Consider the following 27,024-nt stretch of genomic DNA (forward strand, 5'->3'; position numbering starts at 1 on the left):
GAGCATACAATTTTTAACAACTTTCCAGTTTACTTCTTTCATCTAATTTGCTTCATTCTCTTAGTAACCTTTGTTGAAGGTGCAACAATGCACTACTGGGAGCGAGCTGAACATATCAGGTGAGCCCCCCCCCCCCCCCCGGGCTACTTTATTATGCCACCTGGCAACATTTTCTGTGGATATCACTGCACTTCAGATATAGGTCAACATACATGTAAGATAAAGCCCACATGGCTAAACAGACGCACAACGCCAGGCTAAGATAAAGTATTTACAAAAGGAGACACACAAACACGCATTTATCTCTTTGAAATAAGACACTCAAAAGCCTTAATTACAAAATACATTTTACTGAATAAAAAAAACAACCTAAAAATATATGGCATGTTCTCATGTTGATCAATAACAAATATTAATCTCTTCCCTATGATGCTCATGGACTAATGGGTGGAACTTTCATAATGGTGTTAGATCAAACAGGCACTTAAACCCCTTGCTAATAGGGACAGATTAAGGGTTAAAGGGAAGTAAAACTCAAAATTGAAATGCAGGATTATATTTTAATTTTGATTTGCATACATTTTGAGTTATTGGCAATAAATACATACAGGCCCCAGCTCTAAGATGGTGTGGTGTTTGAATGAGGGTGCGCGAGTAACATTAACATATGGTCCATGCACAATTAAAGCTATTACTATAACAATATTTTTTGCTTTTACATAAAAAAATACTGCTGTTCCAACCTGAAATGCACTCATTCATTCCAATTTTGAATTTTATATCCCTTAAATTGGTGACTGAAGTAGAGGAAGCAAGGACAATCTAATCTGGAAATACCTCAACTGCTCCACGGCTGCCATTTATAGGAACTGCACTCAGATACTGCTCAGTGCATCTCTTGGGCATTGAGCAAGAAGAGTGTAAACTGAATATAATTGATACCCAGTCACCGCAATGCTATTCCAACTGTTACATGACAGCTTTTAGAGTTCACAGTCTAGGGTGTTGTGTGTATTCACATACTAATCCAGCTGTTACACAACCGTTTTTAGAGTTCACAGTCTAGGGTGCTGTGTGCATTCACAGCCATGTTAATCTGCTCATTAAATTGGGCTGCATGTGGACCATATATGTATGCTTGGTGTGTGACAAGCTAGTCTTCACTCCCTTCATCATCACTATATTCACTATCACTGTCCCTGCCTGGATGCTGCGGCATCTTCCGATGTTCCAGATCTTCTTGTTGGCTACTCGAGGACTCTATTGGTTGCTGAAACTCTCCCTCTGAACTTATAGGAGCTGTTTTGCATTCCTCATTTTCTGCTGCTGTTACTGTTGCTTGATCCTTTTGATCATTGTCTCCAGCAGCCAACTCCTGCAACACATCAGAACAGCTCATAGGCTCCTGGACCTCTTCAGTCTGTGCTTTTTCCTGCAGGTCACTGGAAACTAGTACATGGCTCTGTATCTCACAGTGACTAGTTATCTCTTTATGCACCTCACTAGGACTAGTCAATGACTCCTGATCCCGGCTGTGGGTAGTTTCAGGTTCTCGAACCTCAGCATTGTCAGTTACTGGCTCCTGAACCTTGACTGGTGGGGATTTCACCTCTTGACAACTCGCTTTGTCTTCTTGCTGTACAGCCTCAATTGACGGTTTCTTTGCATCTACCCCCACAATGTCTGTAGTCTCAGCGTGCACAACATTCTCTTTTGTTTCTTTACCAGGGGAAGTCACTGAAACAACTTGCCCCAGATTCTCATGTTGTGGTTTAGTTACTTCAATGTCCACTTCCATCTCCTCCTCTTGAGAAAATAATGGCTCCTGCTCATAAGTGACAGCTGGAGGTGGTAAGAGACCCTGGTAAGGTAAAAAAAAAATGGTAGTGTTATAGCCACTAGAAATATATGTAAACCATCTTAACAAAAATATTATTGGGGAATGGAGATGTGAAGTATTTATTTTTACTTATAAAATGCAAATAGTTGATAGTAAAAATTTAAAGCGTTTAGTTCCATTTTATCTAAAAATATAAATACAAAAGTTATCTTCCTTAATTAACATTTTTTACTAAAAGTATAAAGAGGGACATTGTACTCAAAAATGTATAATCATGCATATTAATTACTGAAATGATTAAGAAAAGGTGTGGACAGTTTTAAGGAAATGCAATGGATGTAGATATACACACTGATGAAGCTCCAGTGGGTGGAGTTTCCAGCACATCAGCAAAACATTAAAGGGGCATTAAATATAAAACTACATAAGTATTAACCTTCCTATATAAGAATCATTTTGCAATGAAAACTGCAGCTTTATTTTGTCAAATGAGTATATTGTTTTATGTTTATTCTTTTCACTGATTTCCCTGTCCCCCAGAACAAAAGTTCCGCTGCTAACCAATCACAAACAAATATTCACCTATAGCATAAACTCTGATTGCACATGTGCAGACTGGGGATAACCTGCCCTCTTGTATTTCCTTAAGGTGGTTTAGCACTGATTCAACTTAGTTACTATTGCAAAGAATACTTTTCCTATCATGACTGTTGATGCCAAACTGATAATCCAACTTTTAAAAACATGTGACACCCTATAAGCTTAGGGATGAGGGATGGAAAGTAAACAAAAGCTCACATAAACTGCCTTAAAGTATTAACCCAAGCACAATTTTTAGATGTATTTTTACAGGCTGCAAAATAAATAATGAATGTATATTGCAATAATGTTTCAATTTCAAAAATAAAACATTTTATGCGTTGTTAAATTGTCACGTTTAATAATATTATCAAGCCCTGTCTACTTGGACAGCTTGTTTGTTTGGATGGGAATGCAATTTATCCTTACAGAATAAAACTAGTGTAAAAAACAGTCTGACCTCAGAATTGACTATCATGGAGAAGTATAAAGAAACTGGTGTGTAATAATATACTTGTGTGTTTTTACCACCCATAAGAACAGTAACCTGCCATGATAAGCAAGAAAGGCAACACTTTTTTCTTGACAATAACTTAAAGAATACATTTCAAGTGACATTTGTTGCATAGATTAGTTATTTGATATGCAGTTGGATGTATTTAATTAGCAATACTGTTAGGTAATAATGAAAAATGCAGAACTTCTAGCACCTCTACCTAACTAGAGGTTACATTAGCACTTACTACTTTAATACAACTGGAAATTAATGTTTAAATAAATACAGCTTTTTCCAAATCAATATAGAATGCATTTTCTTTATCGCACAGATATGTTTCTTTACATAGATATGAAACAGTGTTCCTGTTAAATCAAAGTAAAAATAAAAAATAAACAGATTTAGTTAAAAAACCTCAAGTGACTTACTTGTTTTCTTGCTAAATGAGCACTTCAGTGTAGTCCCTGTCTGAAGCTAGATAAGGGAGCTACCATTACAGAACCAAGTTCTACAGTCACAAGATTTTGCAGCAAAAGTCCTCTACTGAGAATTGGAAATAAATTGATAACAGCAAGAGCAAAGGTCTCCTAGCAACACTACAAAGTAAAAGCTGTTCTTTTGCCTTCCTGTAGAGACAACAGCCCCTTGTGGGGTTGTGACAAGAAGTAATGAAACATTCACAAATTAAGTTAAAAAAATATAATATAATGCTTAATAGGTAATACATGTGATCTATTATAAAGTTACTTTTAAAAACACTTTACTTATAATTAGCCCCCTGTCCGCCTAAGTAAGATTTTTTTTTTTAAAGTGTTTTGAAAGGTGACTTTATAATAGATAACCTACATTACTGAGTTTCTTTAATATTTTGAATTTAAAACTTGACATTTTCTCATCAATTTAAGATGCGCAAAGAACCAACTATGGCCATAATGGAGTGCAATAGGAAATAGCATGGCTTGAGTACTGAAGGTGTAGATTGGTTTGAAAGTGATATAAGTGGAAAAAAATACTCCTGACAAACCTGTGTCCAAAATAAATATCAAAATGTATTTACATGCTTGTGTCTTATAAAATTCACTTAAATGACAATGTATTATGTAATAATACAGAAAGCAGAAGTGCGTACACCAAAGAACACACAGATAATAATCAATCCTGTAAATACATTTTAATCATTAGTTTTCTTCAGACTTGTTCTGAAAGGTCATCTTTAAAGAGGAAGATTTATGTCGCGTGCAGGAACATCAGAAGGATTTTCTTCTATGAAAGCAACATTAATTGACCTTGTTCATTTTATTATGTGGGAGAAAAGAACATATATCTTACAATCTACTAAATAACAGAGGACCCCAAAAAGAGCATTCTCTTTAAAATGAAAACTTATAAAGTCCCATGGATTGGATAACAAAAAGCTGTCATTCTCAGCAACAGGATACCTAGAAACTAAATCTAAAATTCAGCCATTTCTGTATCTTGGCTCATATCCTAGCTAATATGAGTGGGAATGAACAGAACTGACCACTCCACATTTTACTTCTGTAAAATTGGCTCCCCCTTCTGATCCCTAATTCTTAATTAATACCCATCAAAGGACTGATGACCATTGAAGGGGTTCTAAGAAAGATGATCCCCTGTTAAATTCTCCACATGTTTCTGAGCCCAAAGACAAAATAGACAAGCTTTTCTGAGGACTGCTTAAAGGGACAGTGCACACCAATTTTCATATAACTGCATGTAATAGACACTACTATAAAGAAGAGTATGCACAGATACTGATCTAGACAACTATACAACCTTTTAAAAACGTATTTAGAAGCTCCATGTTTAGCACTGTTGATGAGTTTAGGCTGGACAACCAGTGAAACGGTCTGGGAAAACAAGAGGAGCACCCCTCCCCTCTTCCCTGCATATGAAAAGACAGATAACACAACTGGAGCCTGCAGGAAGGAGTCTGTAAACGTGCATATACATCCAACACTGTGGGGCTTGTTTAGGAGTCTGAAAATCATCACAATGCCCTTAAAAAATAATACATTGTTATAAAACCACTCCCAGATGGGTTATATCAATGGATCATATACAAAACATTTATGCAAGAAAGATCTAGTGTACAAAGTCGTCTCTCATTGGAAAGGTATGCAAGTACAATACAATTATTTGATGGTATCTTTATCAATGCCTCTTGCAGAGAATCACAAAAAAGCCTTATTGGCTGAGAAATTGCTCTTTCTTCCAGGATGCTTAAATTCTCTGTGCTCCGTCTTCCCTGTACATATTTCCCAAATAAGTTGCTCCCTAGTCCAATTTGCTTGAATTTACTTTTATCTATATTCAAAAGGGGTCTGTAAACAAAAAGCCTCTGCTGAAGCTGTGACTTGGAGTCACCAATCTTCATGTTGCTTGAAATAAGAAGTTAAAGAAATCTCAGAAAAACAAACAATTTTCGTGTTAAACTTCTTCATGAAGTAGTGATCCAATGAATACATTTGCCAATTTGTCCATTTACCCCATAGATTGCTGATGGCAGCCTTACGAACATCTTCATCTAGGCCTTGGTCATGAGAAAGTTGTATGGCAGTAGATTGGTCAAATATGAGTGTATACCATTATTCTTCTGTGGTGAAAGGAAGGAATACTATGAGTTATTTGGTATTTAAAAACTTCTCCGGGCTTGGGGTTTCACCTGTCTTTTTTTCTCTGTTTTTGTTACCCATTTATGGTATTGGAGAATTTTTAGGACTTTCTGTCTCAAAATCTTTCTTCCTTTGATCTAGCCACAAGAAGAATATTGTGTGTTCATACTAAAAACCAGCGGAGCTAAATGCAACATGGATGTGGGGCATCACTGCGATTTATAGAAACAATAAATACATTTAAAGGAATGGATGTCATGATGATTAAAATGACTCAGATTACAATTTTCTTCAAATACTTGTTAAGAAATCTGTGTTCTAAGATTGTCATCAAAGATTTGTGCTGGTACATTGGAATGATTTTATTACCTTTGACTTCCACAATTGATCTATGTATTGGAAATATTGGAATTTCTATCACACATTAGGTTTCCTTTCTTGTGAATAAAATATTTCTTTGGAGGCTGAAGCTTTGTTAGCAAAAAATTGTTTAGCTTTTACCTTGTGTTCTTTTAGAAATCAGAATAGCTTTTTTTGCAAATAAGAGACAGTTTACATGGTAAATTAGACATTCACCTTAAATTCAGAAGATGCTTCCTCGTGTCATAAAGATAGCTTATTGCTTACTAGATTTGCAGCTATGATGTTGTCAGCACTCGGTTTCAGTAGTCAAATCACAACTCGTGTCCAGAAAGAATTAAAAAAATATGGAACCAAATTGCACAATGCCTTCTACATCTTACATGTTAGATTATTTTCTAACACAGATCTACAACTTTAATATGCTTTGATAATGAAAACATTGCTAATACTTCTTAAACATACCGCCTTGTTGTAAGAAAATCAATTACGTTTTGTTTAAACAAAATACTTTTCTCAGAGAGATGAGCTATAACAACATCTAATGTAGGAGAGCAACCTTGTTTTTAAGAGCTTTTGCAATAGATAATTCAGGAGTTATTTTTCTGATGGATTGGAATACAACAACCTGATTCACAAAAAGCAGAATATTAACAGAATTTATACACACACAAAAAAAAATGTATGCTTACCTGAAAACTTAGGATAGTGAGAGTACACAAGGTGATCCCAAGTGACTATTCACTCCCTTGCCAACAGAAGGCTAACTCACTCCTACATTCTAGAGATTTGATCCTCCCTTAGCACAGACACTTAGGGGTCGATTTATCAAGCTGCGGGGGACAGGGGCACAGATACGCACCCCTGTCCGCCGCAGCTCGCCTCTGGTGGGCTGAATTCCGCTGCTGGAATTCAGCATTGCACACAAGCGCTATTTTGCGCTTGTGTGCAATCCTGCCCCCTGCCCGCACACAGCCACTCACGCGCGGTCAGGAGATAGAAATCACCGGAGAGATTGAAATTTGCCACCTAAGAGGCCCCTTAGTTTCTCATATGAAAAAGTAGAGAGATAGAAAAGAATACGTGAAAGACCAAAGCGAGGCAATGAAGTCCTACCATCAACTATATTAAAGGAATAGTGTACTATAAGATTGTTTTCTCCTTAATGTGTTTTCAGTGCCATACTTTACCAGCTGCAGAGTATAAAATGTATGAGAATTTGATCATTTAGGATAATTTTTGTATATGAAATTTATTTTCATTCCTTGAAACCACAACCCATTACAATGAACTGAGCTTGCAGGGAAATCAGATCTCCTTATATTATAACTTTCTATAGTACAAATGCTTCCTTATCTCTGTCTGTATACTGAAGTTCTATGCATATAGAGAACAATTGAAAATCAACATTTTATTACTCATCTCTTCTATACCCCACTTGTAGTGTAATGTCTTCTAAGACACCTACTTATTTCACCTGGGGATCCTGTGCCCTCACTAAGTAGGGCAACTTGAGGTTGAAGCACAAGGCCTGGGAGACACAAAAGCGCCCCAATCTGACTCCTCATGGAGAGGCCACTTTACCAGATAAATGCATTTGCAGTTGAGAAAGTCCTCCCAATTGTTGATCCTGGGACATAAATGACAGAAATCTGAGACTGATTACAATCCGTCCATTTGTGAATGTGTGACACCTCCACCAACAATTAGGAAATGTGAGCTCTACCTAAAGGTTGATGTAAACTGAAATTTTTCTGATTAGAATCGGTTCAGGCTGGGACAACTCTGGAGAGCCTTTAAGATCATATACAGCTGCAGAATATTTATGGGTAACTTTGCCTCAAGAGGAAGACTCCCAAACTGTCCCAACCTAGTAGAATATCATCTGTCGTAATCACCTTCCACTGAGGCCTCCTGAAGGATGCTCCCTGCTCTAAGAACTGGTGAAACTGCTGTTGAGAAAGAGACTGCCTAATGTGCTGGTCCAACAAGATTCTGTGACAGGTCCTGGTGATTTCTGTTCCATTGATTGAGTAAAAACAGTTGTGAAGTTCTCAGGTGAAAGCAGGAAAAAGAAACAGTGTCTGAGGTGGTAACCATCACTCTGATCACTTCCATGTATTGTAGTTAGATGAACACATGTCAGTTGTGCTCTACTGTGAGAAACAACCTCATAGTCACTGAGTCTATGATGACTACAAAGGATATGTGAGTCTGAGAGGCAAATGAGCTTCTGGAAACATTTACGCACAACCAATTGATGCAAAGTAGCAGCAATAAGGCTTTTGTGTGCTTTACTACATCCAGATATAAACTTGCTTGGATGAGAATGCTTTGAGATAGAACCACCATCATCAGAGTTCCTAGCACCTTGGTAAAACCCAGAGGAGCAGTGGCTGAAGAGTAGCTTCACAAACTGATTGTGCTTGTCTATAAAAGCAAAACGGAGGAACCTCATATGATCCATGAATTGGACCTCCTGCACCAAAGATTGGAAAGTACAAATTGTTTCAATCTTGAAAGGATTAACAGTTTGAAACTTGCTTACAGTTTTGAGTTCCAAAATCAGACGGAAAGTTCCCACTTTTCTGGGCAACAATAACAGTTTGGAGTCAAACCCCTTTCCATGTTCTGTCGGGGAGGTAGGTCAACCACCTCTATTGACTACCAATTTAACCATGCAATAAATTGCTCTCATTGATGGGGTATTGCATGACGTATGAATCAAAACCTCATCCTGTATCCGTTGGAAACTATTTCCAATACTCAGGGATCTAAAAAGGATTTTTCCAAAACTCCATGAAAAGGTCTTAACCCAGCCCCCACAGGAATGGAGTACTAACAGGGGTCTGCATCTTCACACTAAATTTAGAAGAGGAAGACTTCTATGACTGCTTAGGCTTAGATCAGCTAGAGCTAGGACACTACACAGCTTTGGAGAACTGGATTTTTGGGATATAAACTGACAATGGAAACTGTGGTAAAAAGGCTTTTTACCCACAAGTAACCATGAATGTAATAGTAGTAGGCCTGAAACAAACAATATCTTACACTGATAAGGAAAAGGTAAAAGCCTGCCCTTAGACACCATGTCAGCAGACTAACCAAAAGGCACGTCCAGCTAGCACAGTGATAAAAGCACTCTTAGCATTGAGGTCAACCGTTTCAATGGTCACATCACAAATCAAGCTGTTAGAATTCCTGAGCAGTCTGATGCAGTCTTGGATGATGCGTCAGATAGGCTGTAAAACCAGACTGACATTTCACCTGGGAGGCCTGTGACACCTCAACACTGGGAGAAGATTCTCACTGCCTGTCAGAACTCCTCTGTCCAGGAGGCACTCGAGGGGAAAAAGGCTTTCTGATCGGTTAGAAAAAATCCTATCAAACAAAGTGAAGATTACAGAACTTCATGAGACAAATCTCATACCTACAAGGCAAAATAGAGTGTTTGTGGTAAGGTAGGGCTAGAAGGGATGATCAAAGCTCTAAAATGTAGGGATGGGACCTTGTGGACTATCACCATTCTTAGTAAGAAAACTGTAATCTTACAGACTAGAATGGATTCAGATTTTAAAACCCCTAAAAACGGCGAGAAGCACTTTAAACAGCTCTGCTTAAGGATTAAAAGAGACTTATATAAGGTATTTTATTACTATTTGTGTCAATACGCCTTTTTGCCATTCATGTATTTTCATGCTTATTAAAAAAGAAATTCAAACGAACAAACGTTGCTTAATGTAATACCCTTCAAGCCATCCATGTATTTTTGTGCTTATTAAAAAAAAAAAATACACAAGAGTACACATCCTTAAATAAAAACAAATGGGTGTGTATTGCAAAAGCTTGTATTTGCTTGAAAATCATACAGATGTTTCTATCTTTCCTTGTAAATTACATGAAACTTTGTACAGGTAGCCCTCAGTTTACGCCGGGGTTAGGTTCCAGAAGGAATGGTTGTAAATCAAAAAAAGTTGTAATTTGTAACCTAGTTTATAATGTAAGTCGATGGAAAGTGAGGGAGTTAGGTTCCAGGCCCCTCTCAAAATTGACATAAGTAACACCTAACACATTATTTTTAAAGGTTTGAAATTAAGACTTTAAATGCTAAACAGCATTATAAACCTAATAAAATAATCACACAACACAGAATATATAATTAAACTAAGTTAAATTTATTTATTTATTTATAAAATATTTTACCAGGAAGGATACATTGAGATTTCTCTCGTTTTCAAGTATGTCCTGGGAATAAAAACATTTGCTAAACAGCATTATAAACCTAATAACATAATCACACAACACAGACTTTACGTGCATTTTTCTGCAAACAATTCTTTTTTATACATTCCAATCTGGAATGATTTATGGACAGGAAGATCTTGTTCTTATGAAAGCTGCTCGATAGCTCAGGTCTAGTTATAATGTTTAATTTCAGCTTGCTTGTGTTGTATATCTTTGCTGCAACACAGCTCCAACTACTGGCTATTTTAATCAATGGACTGCTTCTCAATGCTTTTCAATAGCAGTCACATGACTGAGGAAAAAAGTTTGTTATTTTGAAACGGCACAAATTGAACCGTTGTAAACCGAGGGCCACCTTTATTAGGTAATTTAATAAGATTCGTTACAAAAACATGTTTAATAAAAATATGTGAAATACATTTTAAAGTTCTGCCACTAAGACCAAACAAAACAAGGGGTAATTAGCACATATTCACGTGTAAATGTAGAAAAACAGAATTTATGTTTACCTGATAAATTTCTTTCTCCTACGGTGTGTCCGGTCCACGGCTTCATCCTTACTTGTGGGATATTCTCATTCCCTACAGGAAGTGGCAAAGAGAGCACAACAGCAGAGCTGTCCATATAGCTCCCCCTCTAGCTCCGCCCCCAGTCATTCGACCGACGGTCAGGAGAAAAAGGAGAACCATAGGGTGCAGTGGTGACTGTAGTGTACAAAAACAAAAATTTTAAACCTGACTAAAAGCCAGGGCGGGCCGTGGACCGGACACACCGTAGGAGAAAGAAATTTATCAGGTAAACATAAATTCTGTTTTCTCCTACATTGGTGTGTCCGGTCCACGGCTTCATTCCTTACTTGTGGGAACCAATACCAAAGCTTTAGGACACGGATGAAGGGAGGGAGCAAGTCAGGTAACCTTAACGGAAGGCACCACTGCTTGTAAAACCTTTCTCCCAAAAATGGCCTCCGAAGAAGCATAAGTATTGAATTTGTAAAATTTGGCAAAAGTATGCAGTGAAGACCAAGTCACTGCCTTACAGATCTGTTCAACAGAAGCCTCGTTCTTGAAAGCCCATTCGTTCAGGAGGCTGCCGTCCAGCAGTCTCATAAGCCAATCGGATGATGCTTTTTTTAGCCAGAAGGAAAGAGAGGTAGCAGTAGCTTTCTGACCTCTTCTCTTACCAGAATAGACGACAAACAAGGAAGATGTCTGTCTGAAATCCTTTGTTGCTTCTAGATAGAATTTTAAAGCACAAACCACATCTAGATTGTGTAACAAACGTTCCTTTTTAGAAACTGGATTAGGACACAGAGAAGGAACAACTGGTTCCTGGTTAATATTCCTATTGGAAGAAAACCAGGCTTGGTACGTAACACTACCTTATCTGTATGAAACACCAGATAGGGTGAATTACACTGCAAAGCAGACAATTCAGAAACTCTTCTAGCAGAAGAAATAGCAACCAAAAACAAAAATTTTCCCAAGATAGTAACTTAATATCTATGGAAAGTAAAGGTTCAAACGGAACCCCATGAAGAACTAAAAGAACTAAATTTAGACTCCATGGAGGAGTCACAGGTCTGTAGACAGGCTTGATTCTGACTAACGCCTGTACGAACGCCTTAACATCTGGCACGGCTGCCAGACGTTTGTGCAACTAGACAGACAGAGCAGATATCTGTCCTTTTAAAGAACTAGCTAACAGACCTTTCTCCAATCCCTCTTGGAGAAAGGAAATAATCCTTGGAATCCTAATTTTACTCCATGAGTAACCCTTGGATTCGCACCAATAGAGATATTTCTGCCATATCTTATGGTAAATTCTCCTGGTTACAGGCTTTCTAGCCTGAATCAGAGTATCTATAACTGATTCCAAAAACCCACGCTTAGATAGAATCAAGCGTTCAATCTCCAAGCAGTCAGTTGCAGAGAAACTAGGTTTGGATGTTCGAATGGACCTTGTACTAGAAGGTCCTGTCTCAAAGGTTGCTTCCATGGTGGAGCCGATGACATATTCACCAGGTCTGCATACCAAGTCCTGCGTGGCCACGCAGGAGCTATTAGAATTATCGAAGCCTTCTCCTGTTTGATCCTGGCTACTAGCCTGGGGAGGAGAATAGATGGAACGACCAAGGCGCCACTAAGGCATCTACCAATGTCGCCTTGGGATCCCTGGACCTGGACCCGTATCGTGGAACCTTGGAGTTCTGACGTGACGCCATCAGATCCAGATCTGGAATGCCCCATAGTTGAGTTAACTGGGCAAAAACCTCCGGGTGAAGTTCCCACACCCCCGGATGGAAAGTCTGACGACTCAGATAATCCGCCTCCCAGTTGTCTAATCCTGGGATGTGAATTGCAGATAGATGGCAGGAGTGATCCTCCGCCCATTTGATGATCTTGGATACTTCTCTCATCGCCAGGAAACTCTTTGTTCCTCCTTGATGATTGATGTACGCTACAGTCGTCATGATGTCCGACTGAATCTTATGAATTTGGCCTCCGCTAGTTGAGGCCAAGCCAGGAGCGCATTGAATATTGCTCTCAGTTCCCAAATGTTTATCGGGAGAAGAGATTCTTCCCGAGACCATAGACCCTGAGCTTTCAGGGAGTCCCAGACCGCGCCCCATCCTAAGAGACTGGCGTCGGTCGTGACAATGATCCACTCTGGTCTGCGGAAACTCATTTCCTGAGACAGGTGATCCTGAGACAACCACCAGAGGAGCGAGTCTCTGGTTTCCTGGTCCATTTGTATCTGGGGATACAAATCTGCATAATCCCCATTCCACTGCTTGAGCATGCACAGTTGCAATGGTCTTTAGATGAATTCTGGCAAAAAGGACTATGTCCATTGCCGCAACCATTAGACCGATTACCTCCATGCACTGAGCCACAGAAGGCTGAGGAATGGCATGAAGAACTCGACAAGCATTTGAAAGTTTTGACTTCCTGACCTCCGTCAGAAAGATTTTCATTTCTACCCAGTCTATTATTGTTCCCAGGAAGGGAACCCTAGTGACCGGGGACAGAGAACTTTTTTCTACGTTCACCTTCCACCCGTGAGACCTTGGGAAGGCTAGAACAATATCCGTATGAGCCTTCGCTTTGTGGAAGGACGACGCCTGAATTAAGATGTCGTCTAGGTAAGGTGCTACCGCAATGTCCCTTGGCCTTAGCACTGCTAGAAGGGATCCTAACACCTTTGTAAAAATTCTTGGTGAACTTTGTGGATCGGAATATGCAGGTATGCATCCTTTAGGTCCACGGTAGTCATGTATTGACCCTCCTGGATCATTGGTAAAATTGTTCGAATTGTTTCCATTTTGAATGATGGAACTCTGAGGAATATGTTTAGGATCTTTAAGTCCAGAAATGGCCTGAACGTTCCCTCTTTTTGGGAACTACAAACAGGTTTGAGTAAAAACCCAGTCCTTGTTCTGCTTTTGGAACTGGGTGTATCACTCCCATTTTTAAAAGGTCTTCTACGCAATGTAAGAATGCCCGTCTCTTTGTCTGGTCTAAAGACAAGCGAGACATGTGAAACCTTCCCTTTGGAGGAAGGTCCTTGTATTCTAGGAGATACCCCTGAGAGACAATCTCTAAAGCCCAGGGGTCCAGGACATCTCTTGCCCAAGCCTGAGCAAAGAAAGAGAGTCTGCCCCCTACCAGATCCGGTCCCGGATCGGGGGCTATCCTTTCATGCTGATTTGTTAGCAGCAGCAGGCTTCTTGGCCTGTTTCCCCTTGTTCCAGCCTTGCAATGGTTTCCATGCTGGTTTGGGCTGGGAAGTGTTACCCTCTTGTCTAGAGGCTGTAGAGCTAGGAGCCGGTCCGTTCCTGAAATTGCGAAAGGAACGAAAATTAGACTTATTTTTTGCTTTGAAAGGTCTATCCTGTGGAAGGGCATGGCCCAGTGATGTCTGAAATAATCTCTTTCAATTCTGGCCCGAATAGGGTCTTACCCTTGAAAGGAATAGTAAGCAATTTTGTTTTGGACGACACATCCGCCGACCAAGATTTTAGCCAAAGCGCCAGTATTGCAAAACCTGAATTTTTCGCCGCTAATTTAGCTAATTGAAAAGCGGCATCTAAAATAAAGGAATTAGCCAACTTCAGTGCGTGAATTCTGTCCATGACTTCATTATATGGAGTCTCCTTCTGGAGCGAATTTTCTAGTTCATCGAACCAAAAAGACGCCGCCGTGGTGACAGGAATAATGCACGAAATTGGTTGAAGAAGGAAACCTTGCTGAACAAAATTTTTATTAAGCAACCCTTCTAATTTTTTATCCATAGGATCTTTGAAAGCGCAATTGTCCTCTATTGGAATAGTTGTGCGCTTAGCTAACGTTGAAACTGCCCCCTCTACCTTAGGGACCGTCTGCCATGCGTCCCTTCTGGGGTCAACAACGGGGAACATTTTCTTAAATATAGGAGGGGGAACAAAAGGAACACCTGGCTTCTCCCACTCCTTAGTCACTATATCCGCCATCTTAGGTATTGGAAACGCATCAGTGTGTACTGGGACCTCTAGGAAATTGTCCATTTTACACAATTTTTCTGGGATCACCAAAGGATCACAATCATCAAGTGCAGCTAGGACCTCCTTAAGTAGGGCGCGGAGGTGTTCTAGCTTAAATTTAAATGTTATAGTATCAGGCTCTGCCTGCTGAGAAACTTTTCCTGTCAGAAATTTCTCCCTCAGACAGGCCCTCCCTCACCGCCAAGTCAGCTTGATGTGAGGTCACTACAGATAAATTATCCTCTGCGTCTGCTTGCTCATTGTCTGTGTTTAAAACTGAGCAATCACGCTTCCAAGGAAAGGCTGGTAGTTCGGATAAAAAATGCTAATTGTTGCATAGTAATCGCAATTGGTGCGCTAGATGTACTGGGCATCGCCTGCGCGGGCATAGCTGGTGTTGACACAGAAGGAGAGGAAAGCAAGCTATCTTCACTACCTTCAGCTAAAGAATCATCTTGGGCTATATTTTTAAGTGTGATTGTACTGTCCTTAAGCTAGTTGGACGCTATGGCACACTGCACACATAAATTTAATGGGGGAACCACCTTGGCCTTTGGACATACAGAACATAGTCTATCTGTAGATTCAGACATGTTTGACAGGCTTAAACAGAAATACAATGCAATAAAAATTATTTTTGACAAAAACGTTACTGTCTCTTTAAATAATAAAAGAGCACACATTATTACTGACACATCAAAAAACCATGAAATATACATCCGATTTTAATGAAATTTTCACCACAGAGCCTTAATGCTTTGAAAAGATTGCACACAAATTTTCAGACCAATTAACCCCTTAATGCCCAAACCGGAGCTAATAACAGTTATTAACCGGTTAACACACTACAGTACTATGCTACAGCTTCCCCTGTAGTCTTTACCATGCTTAGGGATTATTTTACTAGGAAATAAGCCTCTCTGGAATCCTTCTGATGCCCCACATGAAGCTGCATGGACTGCCTAGGCAAAATCAACTGCGAAATTGAGGCCTGAAAATGAGGCCTCCTCCCTCTTCATTCCAGAGTGGAGGTGCTTTTCTGACTAGATTTAGGTGTCCAAATAAGTGCCAGGCCGAAATTAAACCCCAAAAGTGTTTTAAAGTCTGAAAAAACACCTTATTTTTAGTGAAAAACATGCTAAAAAGCAATCGATTTTAAAGCCCACAATAGTGTCAACCAGCATAGAGCCCTAAATATAAGCCATCATTTTATACAGAGTCTAAGAAAAAATGGCTTACCTATCCCAGAGGGAATTTCTGACAGTCTTCTAGCATTACATGGTCTTGTTAGAAAAATGACTGATCATACCTTAAGCAGATAAGCCTGCAAACTGTTCCCCCCAACTGATGTTCTCTGGTTTCAACAGTCCTGCGTGGGAACAGCAATGGATTTTAGTTACTGGTGCTAAAATCATACTCCTCTTTAACAGAAATCTTCTTCATTTTCTATTGCAGAGTAAATAGTACAAACCAGCACTATTTTAAAATAAACTCTTGATAGAAGAAATAAAAAACTACAACTAACACCACATACTCTTTACCACCCCCGTGGAGATGCTACTTGTACAGAGCGGCAAAGAGAATGACTGGGGGGCGGAGCTAGAGGGGGAGCTATATGGACAGCTCTGCTGTTGTGCTCTCTTTGCCACTTCCTGTAGGGAATGAGAATATCCCACAAGTAAGGATGAAGCCGTGGACCGGACACACCAATGTAGGAGAAAAAATTATACAGAGAGGAAAAAACAAATAGGTATGAAACACAAAGATCCCCCCCGCAGTTGTAGTCCATCAGCTGCAATGTCTTTAAAGGCGCATAAAAGGACAGTGCACACAGGCAAGCAGCAGATAGGAGCCCATTGTATTAAAAAGGATGGTGTAGGAAGACCCTTTAAAAATGGCTGAGTTCTCTCTCCGAAAAACCCACTGGAAGGTTAATTTCTTCTGTTGCCTTTTGTTGACATAGCTTTTTTGAAACCATTACTGCAGTACTGACATTTTCTGTATACGTGTGTGTAGGTTTAAACAGGAAAAGCAGCCATTTGAAATGACAACGTAAAGGTAAAGCTATTTCTAAACAGTTTAATCCACTCCACCAGGTAAAATAGATTATTGGGAACACATTAAATGGGAGAATATTTAAAGAACACTCTCATTTTAAAGAAAAGCTAATCATTGTCCCTGTGCTTTGCTATATACCCACTGGGGATTGTATAATCTGCATCTCTGGAGCACCTGAAGAAATGAAAGCTTTTCTTTGATGTCGCAATAATGTAATTTAACCCCTAAAACAAGATAACTAATGATATCGTCTATAACTCTATATTAGAGCTTGACAGATTCCTATAAAACTTTAAGATCCATTGAGGAGCCAGCTACACATTGCTTGAGTCAGGCAAGGGTTGCAAATAGAAATGGATAGAATACACCAAACATGTAGGATCTGGGGTAACATTTTAGGAGCCATAGTGTGACAAGCCTTGAATGCAACAGTACATGAATACAGCCAACTAACTTTCAGGTCAGAGTCAAATCTAATAATAATATTTCAAAGCATTTATCTTACCAGAGCTGTCAGATGTGAAAAAAAACTAATATGTACTAGAGCTTAATAAAACTCCCTATCAGGGTTAACTTAATGCTGTTTTTTTTTTTTTTAAGGAAGCTACATGTGCTCCTCAGTCATTACGTTTGTGCTTCTGCAGCACATTCAGATTGCTGTGTAACAATTTCCAGGGCTCTGCAGAAAGATTTAGTACTAAACTTCTGGAGAGCAGCCAAGAAAGAGAAAGAACGTGGCAGTCTGTATCTTACACTAATAAACAATATCTTCGCCGCACAAAGTAACGGTTTTAGAACATTTCTCTGGAAAGAGGTCTCCCAGGGACATATAGAATGCCTGGGGGCCTGAGACTCTCCCCCAGTGCTGCTAAGAAATTCAAGGAAAGAGGGGAAAAAAATGATTAAATACAGGGTCTGAAAAGTAGCAATGACAAAGTGGGTACAGTAAAACAATGTAAGTCTGGTTTGCAGAAAACAAGGCAAAAAACTGACATCAAAATGCAGGAGAGAGAAAAAGAACATATGCCTGGAAGCAGATGGTTAGAAGCCTCAGGAGAATACAGTAGATCCACAGACTGAACTCTACACAGAAGTAACAGCAGGAAATACCGCAATTTAACAATATTTATGGGTAAATCCCAGAGAAAAAACATACCAAAAATCAAACAAAATTCAGAACTGGCAGAGCAGACTAAAACGGAAAGACTGAGGTGGTAATCAGTGTCATATTGCAAAGGTTTAGGATGGAAGATGAGTGCAGTATGAAGTTAGGCAGCATACAAGGGTGTTTGAGATGTTTTGTAAATGGGGTGGGAGGCAAGTATTACTCAACAGCTAAGGATTCTTTAAAGATCAAACTCCACTCTTTTCTTGGATGCAGACGCAAACCAGTCAGCCTCACCTTAAGTGGTGGGTGAAAACTCATGACTATGGAGAGGACCTTTATAATAAGCAGACTGGACAAGGAAAACTTTATTTTACAGACTGTACTTTCTGCTTCTTAAATATAATAAGAGGCTAAAATAAATCTTGCTCAAGAATTTTTTTTAACAAACAATAAAAATACAAAAAAACAAAAACAAACTAAAACTTTGCAATGATTGATGTGCACTCATTTCTATAAAGGACAGGAGACTGCATTGGAAGGAAAAATCACGAGATACATATAAAGGTACAAAAAAAAAAAGGCCAAAATGACATTATGCTGATGATGTCTCAAATCATGCCAACAACTTCATCCCTGCTGGTGTTGGTAGCCATAATCCAAAAAATAAATAAAAAATGCACTCATACACACACAATTTAAACGTCATCCAAATAGCAAGTACTGAACATTTAAAATTAACAGAAATATGGATTCTGTAGGGTGGGATCAACTGCAACGTCAGAGCAGGGTCTTGATAAAGGACAGTAAGTGGCTGGAGCTTTGCCATAGCAAACCTACTGTACTGAGAAAGGTCAAACCTTTTTTAATTCTTTGCACAATATCATACTTCTTTCTCCAGTATAGTCTTCCATACAGCAAACAAACAGAAATGGAATAAACTAAGTAAGTGAGGGGTATATGCGCGTGGGTGCCTTCCCTCTCAGAATCCTAGGAGGCATTTCTACTTACCCCAGAATTCAGAGGCTATATACCGACTAGTACTGACAGTGGTCTCTCATTTATAAGAAAATGTATAACTCTGTTTCAGTAAGAGGTTTCAAAGGTATATGGAATTTGGAAAAAAATGTTATCCCTCATAAATTATTTGTTCTAAAACAACCATGTGTAAGAGAGAAGATTCTCTTATTTCACATGAGGGGTATTACCCTCTAGAATATAATGGAGCTGAGATATGGGCCCATATTTATCAAGCTTCAGACTCGCCGGAAACACAACTTATGAAGCAGCGGTCTAAAGACCGCTGCTCCATAATCCTATCCGCTTACTCTGAGCAGGCGGACAGGAATCGCCAGAAATCAACCCGATCGAGTACGATCGGGTTGATGGACAGCTCCTTGCTGGCCGCGAATCAGCAGGGGGGGGGGGGGCGTTGCACCAGCAGCTCACAATGTTAAATGCGGAGAGCGTATTGCTCTCCGCATTTAGCGAGGTCTTGTGGACCTGATCCGCAGTGTTAGATCAGGTTCGCAAGACCTTTAATAAATAGGGGCCATGGACTCTTTTAATGAATATCCCCAGGAGTCAAATTCCAAAAGTTGGGAAAGGGGGAGAACGGCATTTTCACCATTGTGCACGGTTCCTAAGCTACTATGTGATCTATGTTAAATAACCCACACAAATTAATATTTCTATTAATAAATTTGCAAATGTTTCCATGTAAGGTCCATGAGAACTAAAAAGGTTGAACTGATTTTTCAGCTATTGCATGTGTACAAGTGCGATGTTTGCTCACAACGGTTCTTACCTGACGGTTTTGGTATTGCTGGCTGCTCCTAAGCATGTGCATGTACATGTTGTACACATAGTTTGCCATCTCCGGCATGTTCTTTATGATCTGGGCTGGGAAGGGAGGCCTTTCACCATTCTGTAACATAATACAGATAAAGTGTTAACAGGACAGGAACTAAAAGCACACAAATAATAGCGTATAGTTGGTAGGGTGAGACGACCAGATTGCTGTGCAGGTTCTGGAACAAAATAATTTGCAATAGGTAACTGCTTGTAAAGAAAGTGAAAATGATTCAAATATGAGTGAAGTACAGGTAAATCCACAGTTTAACTGATGGCCAACACAAAGCCTTCCAGCCTTCCTAAATACATAGCTTACATACATTACCACTAAAAAACTTATCCTTCCATATATTGCAACAAAGCTCCATAAATATATCTACATGTATTGCAACAAAGCTCCATAAATATATCTACATTGCAACAAAGCTCCTTAAATATATCTACATGTATTGCAACAAAGCTCCTTTAATATATCTACATATATTGCAACAAAGCTCCTTAAATATATCTACATATATTGCAACAAAGCTCCTTAAATATATCTACATATATTGCAACAAAGCTCCTTAAATAGATCTACATATATTGCAACAAAGCTCCTAAATATATCTACATGTATTGCAACAAAGCTCCTTAAATATATCTACGTATATTGCAAACAAAGCTCCTTAAATATATCTACATATATTGCAAACAAAACTCCTTAAATATATCTACATATATTGCAACAAAGCTCCTTAAATATATCTACATATATTGCAAACAAAGCTCCTTAAATATATCTACATATATTGCAAACAAAGCTCCTTAAATATATCTACATATATTGCAAACAAAGCTCCTTAAATATATCTACATATATTGCAAACAAAGCTCCTTAAATATATCTACATATATTGCAACAAAGCTCCTTAAATAGATCTACATATATTGCAAACAAAGCTCCTTAAATATATCTACATATATTGCAACAAAGCTCCTTAAATAGATCTACATATATTGCAACAAAGCTCCTAAATATATCTACATATATTGCAAACAAAGCTCCTTAAATAGATCTACATATATTGCAACAAAGCTCCTTAAATATATCTACATATATTGCAAACAAAGCTCCTTAAATATATCTACATATATTGCAAACAAAGCTCCTTAAATATATCTACATATATTGCAAACAAAGCTCCTTAAATATATCTACATATATTGCAACAAAGCTCCTTAAATATATCTACATATATTGCAAACAAAGCTCCTTAAATATATCTACATATATTGCAAACAAAGCTCCTTAAATATATCTACATATATTGCAAACAAAGCTCCTTAAATATATCTACATATATTGCAACAAAGCTCCTTAAATAGATCTACATATATTGCAAACAAAGCTCCTTAAATATATCTACATATATTGCAACAAAGCTCCTTAAATAGATCTACATATATTGCAACAAAGCTCCTAAATATATCTACATATATTGCAACAAAGCTCCTTAAATAGATCTACATATATTGCAACAAAGCTCCTAAATATATCTACATATATTGCAACAAAGCTCCTTAAATAGATCTACATATATTGCAAACAAAGCTCCTTAAATATATCTACATATATTGCAACAAAGCTCCTTAAATAGATCTACATATATTGCAGCAAAGCTCCACTCTCTTACATATACTGCCACAATGCTCCTTAAATATCCTTATGTATATTGCCACAAAGCTCCATTAGTATTAGAAAGGATTAAATACTCTTTTGCATAAATTGTCACAATGCTCCATAAATATCCTTACATATACTTCTAACAAAGCCCGTTAATTACTCTCTTACATATATTGCCACAAAGCTCCTAAATGCTCTATAAAATATACTGCCATAATGTTCCTAAATACTCTCTTACATACAGTATACTGCCATAATGCTCCTAAATACTCTCTTACATACAGTATACTGCCATAATGCTCCTAAATACTTTCTTACATACAGTATACTGCCATAATGCTCCTAAATACTCTCTTACATATAGTATACTGCCATAATGCTCCTAAATACACTCTTACATACCGTATACTGCCATAATGCTTCTAAATACTCTCTTACATACAGTATACTGCCATAATGCAGCTAAATACTCTCTTACATACAGTATACTGCCATAATGCTCCTAAATACCCTCTTACATCAGTACACTGCCATAATGCTCCTAAATACTCTCTTACATCAGTACACTGCCATAATGCTCCTAAATACTCTCTTACATACAGTATACTGCCATAATGCTCCTAAATACTCTCTTACATACAGTATACTGCCATAATGCTCCTAAATACTCTCTTACATACAGTATACTGCCATAATGCTCCTAAATACTCTCTTACATACAGTACACTGCCATAATGCTCCTAAATACTCTCTTACATACAGTACACTGCCATAATGCTCCTAAATACTCTCTTACATACAGTACACTGGCATAATGCTCCTAAATACTCTCTTAGATACAGTACACTGCCATAATGCTCCTAAATACTCTCTTACATACAGTATACTGCCATAATAGTTCATCAATGCTCTCTTACATACAGTATACTGCCATACTGCTCCTAAATACTCTCTTACATACAGTATATGGCCATAATGCTTCATCAATACTCTCTTACATACAGTATACTGCAATATTGCTCCTAAATACTCTCTTACATACAGTATATGGCCATAATGCTTCATCAATACTCTCTTACATAAAGTATACTGCCATAATGCTCCTAAATACTATCTTACATACAGTATATTGCCATAATGCTCCTAAATACTCTCTTACATACAGTATACTGCCATAATGCTCCTAAATACTTTCTTACATACAGTATACTGCCATAATGCTTCATCAATACTCTCTTACATACAGTATACTGCCATAATGCTCCTAAATACTCTCTTACATACAGTATACTGCCATAATGCTTCATCAATACTCTCTTACATACAGTATACTGCCATAATGCTCCTAAATACTCTCTTACATACAGTATACTGCCATATTGCTCCTAAATACTCTCTTACATACAGTATACTGCCATAATGCTCCTAAATACTTTCTTACATACAGTATACTGCCATAATGCTCCTAAATACTTTCTTACATACAGTATACTGCCATAATGCTCCTAAATACTCTCTTACATACAGTATACTGCCATAATGCTCCTAAATACTCTCTTACATACAGTATACTGCCATAATGCTCCTAAATACTCTCTTACATACAGTATACTGCCATAATGCTCCTAAATACTTTCTTACATACAGTATACTGCCATAATGCTCCTAAATACTTTCTTACATACAGTATACTGCCATAATGCTCCTAAATACTCTCTTACATACAGTATACTGCCATAATGCTTCTTCAATACTCTCTTACATACAATATACTGCCATAATGCTCCTAAATACTTTCTTACATACAGTATACTGCCATAATGCTCCTAAATACTCTCTTACATACAGTATACTGCCATAATGCTCCTAAATACTCTCTTACATACAATATACTGCCATAATGCTTCATCAATACTCTCTTACATACAGTATACTGCCATAATGCTCCTAAATACTCTCTTACATACAATATACTGCCATAATGCTCCTAAATACTCTCTTCCATACAGTATACTGCCATAATGCTCCTAAATACTCTCTTACATACAGTACACTGCCATAATGCTCCTAAATACTCTCTTACATACAGTATACTGCCATAATGCTCCTAAATACCCTCTTACATACAGTACACTGCCATAATGCTCCTAAATACTCTCTTACATACAGTATACTGCCATAATGCTCCTAAATACTCTCTTACATACAGTATACTGCCATAATGCTCCTAAATACTATCTTACATACAGTATACTGCCATAATGCTCCTAAATACTCTCTTACATACAGTATACTGCCATAACGCTCCTAAATACTCTCTTACATACAGTATACTGCCATGATGTTTCTTTAATACTCTCTTACATACAGTATACTGCCATGATGTTTCTTTAATACTCTCTTACATACAGTATACTGCCATGATGTTTCTTTAATACTCTCTTACATACAGTATACTGCCATGATGTTTCTTTAATACTCTCTTACATACAGTATACTGCCATGATGCTTCTTTAATACTCTCTTACATACAGTATACTGCCATGATGTTTCTTTAATACTCTCTTACATACAGTATACTGCCATGATGTTTCTTTAATACTCTCTTACATACAGTATACTGCCATGATGCTTCTTTAATACTCTCTTACATATATTGTCAGAAAGCCTCCTAAATGCTCTCTAACACATACTGACAAACGCTAGGATTGACTATTGAAACAAATAAAGGGGAATTTCATTCATGAAGTATAAGATACGTCATGTAGAAAGCTCCATTATTTGTTTCAATCGATCTCCGTTTTTACCTGGTACAGCAGCCCACGGCTTAAACTTTTTTGCTAAGAGGTGACGTTTTCACCTCTTAGCCAATAGTCGTGCGGTAAATCCGGCTCCCATGGGCGCCAAGCCAAATTTACCGCATGGCTATTGGCTAAGAGGTGAAAATGTCACCTCTTAGCAAACAAATTTTTTAGCCGTGGGCTGCCGTAGCAGCTAAGAACGGCGACCGATTGAATCAAATAAAGGAGCTTTCTACATGAAGTATCTTATACTTCATGAATCAAAGTCCCCTTTATTCGTTTCAATAGTCAATCCTAGTGTTTGTACAACGCTAGGATTGACTTTCACTTTAAATACTCATATATTGCAAAAAAGCTTTGACAGATTATTGGTACCAAATACTAAAACTAACAACAAAGACTAAGCAATGTGCCTGATTTGGATTTACGTTAAGACAGAAGTCACAACCATAAGAGAAGAGTGTTCATCTGTTTCTTTTATGCTGCTATAAGTTTCTTCCAAACACCCATCCAATATGGCATAAGTTACTGTTAACAAATCATGCAGCAGCTTCCCAAGTACATTAAAGGGATAGTCTAGGGAAAATTTAAAAAAAAAAAAACCTTTCATGATTCAGCTAGAGTATGCAATTTTAAGCAACTTTTTAATTTACTCCTATTGTCAATTTGTATTCGTTCTCTTGGTATCTTTATTTGAAAAGCAAGAATGTAAGCTTAAGAGCCAGCCTATTTCTCATTCAGTAACTGGGTAGCGCTTGCTGATTGGTGGCAACATCTAGACCCAGGTGTTGAACCAAAAATGGGCCGGCTCCTAAGCTTACATTCTTGCTTATTCAAATAAAGATACCAAGAGAACAAAGAAAAATTGATAATAGGAGTTAATTAGAAAGTTGTTTAAAATTGCATGCTCGGTCTGAAACATGAAAGTTTAATTTTGACTAGACTATCCTTTTAACGTTTCAGTATCTAACAGACATTAGTGATGTGGACACAGCTTACCTTCCTCTGTGTAGGGAATGTCTCGCCTGGTAGGATGTGCAGACGAAGTGGGCGAGCAGTAAGTTGGCTGAACGCTGGTGTTAACTCAAAGCAGTTCTGGAAAAGGGATACTCGAGCAAATATGTACAGACCAAGGCGAGCTCTGGACATGGCGACCACTAATCGCCTTACATCTCTGTTAAAATAAAAGGACACATGAAACTGATAATCATAACAGAAATAAATACAGGATAAACTGCAGAATCGTCAGGCTACAGGTCAATAAAAGGAAAGAAAGAAAATACAATGGGTACAGGAATACAAGGATGCAAATACCATTTAAACTAAAGGACACATATATGTGGCTATGAAATTGCCTGAGAGCTGCAGGAGGATTGGTGTCATCTTCAAAAACAAAGATTATAAAGTGGTGTAATAAAATATATGTTAATCTAGTTAACAGAGAAAGGCAACACAGAGAGTATAATACATGGGGTTACAATACTCTCATTCTGCACATTCAGCACACAAAGTGTTAGTTTTACTGGTATGCTGAATATTTGGATAATGAGGCTTCCTGGTTTGTCTCTGAGGATTTCTTAGACTGAGAAGCTGCTGCCAACAGTACTGTGAAGGAAACGTTTTGTAATCAAAGCAGGGAATCGCCCTTAAAGGGACAGTAAAGTCAAAATTAAACTTTTATGATTAGGCTAGAGCATACATTTATTAAATTTGCTTCATTCTCTTGGTATCTTTTACTGAAGAATAAAACTAGGTAGGCTCATAAGAGTTCAGTAGTGTGCACGTGCCTTTAGTACTCTATGGCAGCAGTGTTTTGCAACATTATTTGTAGCTTTGTTATACAATGTTAATAAAAACTCTGCTTCCATAGAGTACTAAAGACCTGTGCACTCTCATGAGCCTTCAATAAAAGATACCAAGCGAACAAAGCAAATTTGATAATTGAAGTAAATTGGAAAGTGCCCCACCGGACCAGCCAGGCAGAACAGGCGCAACGTGTCTGAATAAGCCACAGGACAGAAGATCTGAATCCCAGCAGGACCAGCCGTAGCTGGGGTCATAACTGTCAAGTCGCCTAAATCCTCCCTCAGAGGGGAAGGTCAAACGGACAAACATAGGACAACGTGTCCCTTAACAAACTTCCAAAGATGCAACCAGAGAGAAACGATCCCAGAAGTTCCCGAAGGAAACACATAATAAAAATTAAAAGACATCCTAACTGGATAAAAGCAAATATAAGGCAACCAGTAGGTTAACGCCCGGGAAGAAAACAGGTATACCCGCAGGGCCAGCCAAACGGAACCCTGCTCTTCCAACAAAAAACTGGGAAAGATCTCAATAAGCAGACAATTCGGAAATTACATCATCCCCTCACGTCTAATGAGGTGAGCCATTCGAAGCAGAATACTGCGGATTCCCGTATCCGTTAAGGATAGGATCCTCCAATAAGTCAAAAACGTGTCTGAGTAGAACGCGAAGACGTGCTATTCTGTAACGAACGGCACAACACCCAGGGACAGCTACACCCGCAGGGATCTGTATAGGCCCACCCAAGGACGGTATACCCGGGACGATCGGGCACGAGCACAAACGCAAATAAACGTCTGGACTTTGGAGACGCATAATCGCCAAAAATATGTGAAAGCGAAAACGAGCTGCAACCTCCTGGGGGGAAAAGCCGCCCTGTAAGGAGGGATTAACATAAGCTGGGTTACCCACATGTGTAGTAGTAGGGAGTGGTAGGGAACTCGCCTCTCAGAGGACAGAACCCCCAGAGGTGGATGGCTCAGCAGACCCCTGATTCCCGAGCCCGAGGAACAGGGCGCTCTAATACGGCATATCGAACATAACTGATTTGACCTG

At 38.5% G+C, this 27,024-nt stretch overlaps 1 protein-coding gene across 1 annotated transcript in view; it reads right to left on the bottom strand.

Annotated features, from left to right (window-relative positions):
• Positions 1-334: 334 nt before the first annotated feature.
• AQR (aquarius intron-binding spliceosomal factor) overlaps positions 335-27,024 on the bottom strand; it is a 264,323-nt gene continuing 237,633 nt past the window's right edge. Inside the window, exons 33-35 of the mRNA XM_053697946.1 lie at positions 25,162-25,336; positions 19,649-19,768; positions 335-1,861 (exon numbers count right to left, since the gene is read on the bottom strand). Of these exons, the coding sequence (XP_053553921.1) occupies positions 1,154-1,861; positions 19,649-19,768; positions 25,162-25,336 (1,003 nt within the window). The 3' untranslated portion in view covers positions 335-1,153. The remainder of the gene's footprint in view (positions 1,862-19,648; positions 19,769-25,161; positions 25,337-27,024) is intronic.

The sequence above is a fragment of the Bombina bombina genome, chromosome 1 (assembly GCF_027579735.1).
Source record: "Bombina bombina isolate aBomBom1 chromosome 1, aBomBom1.pri, whole genome shotgun sequence".
Classification (NCBI taxonomy): domain Eukaryota; kingdom Metazoa; phylum Chordata; class Amphibia; order Anura; family Bombinatoridae; genus Bombina; species Bombina bombina.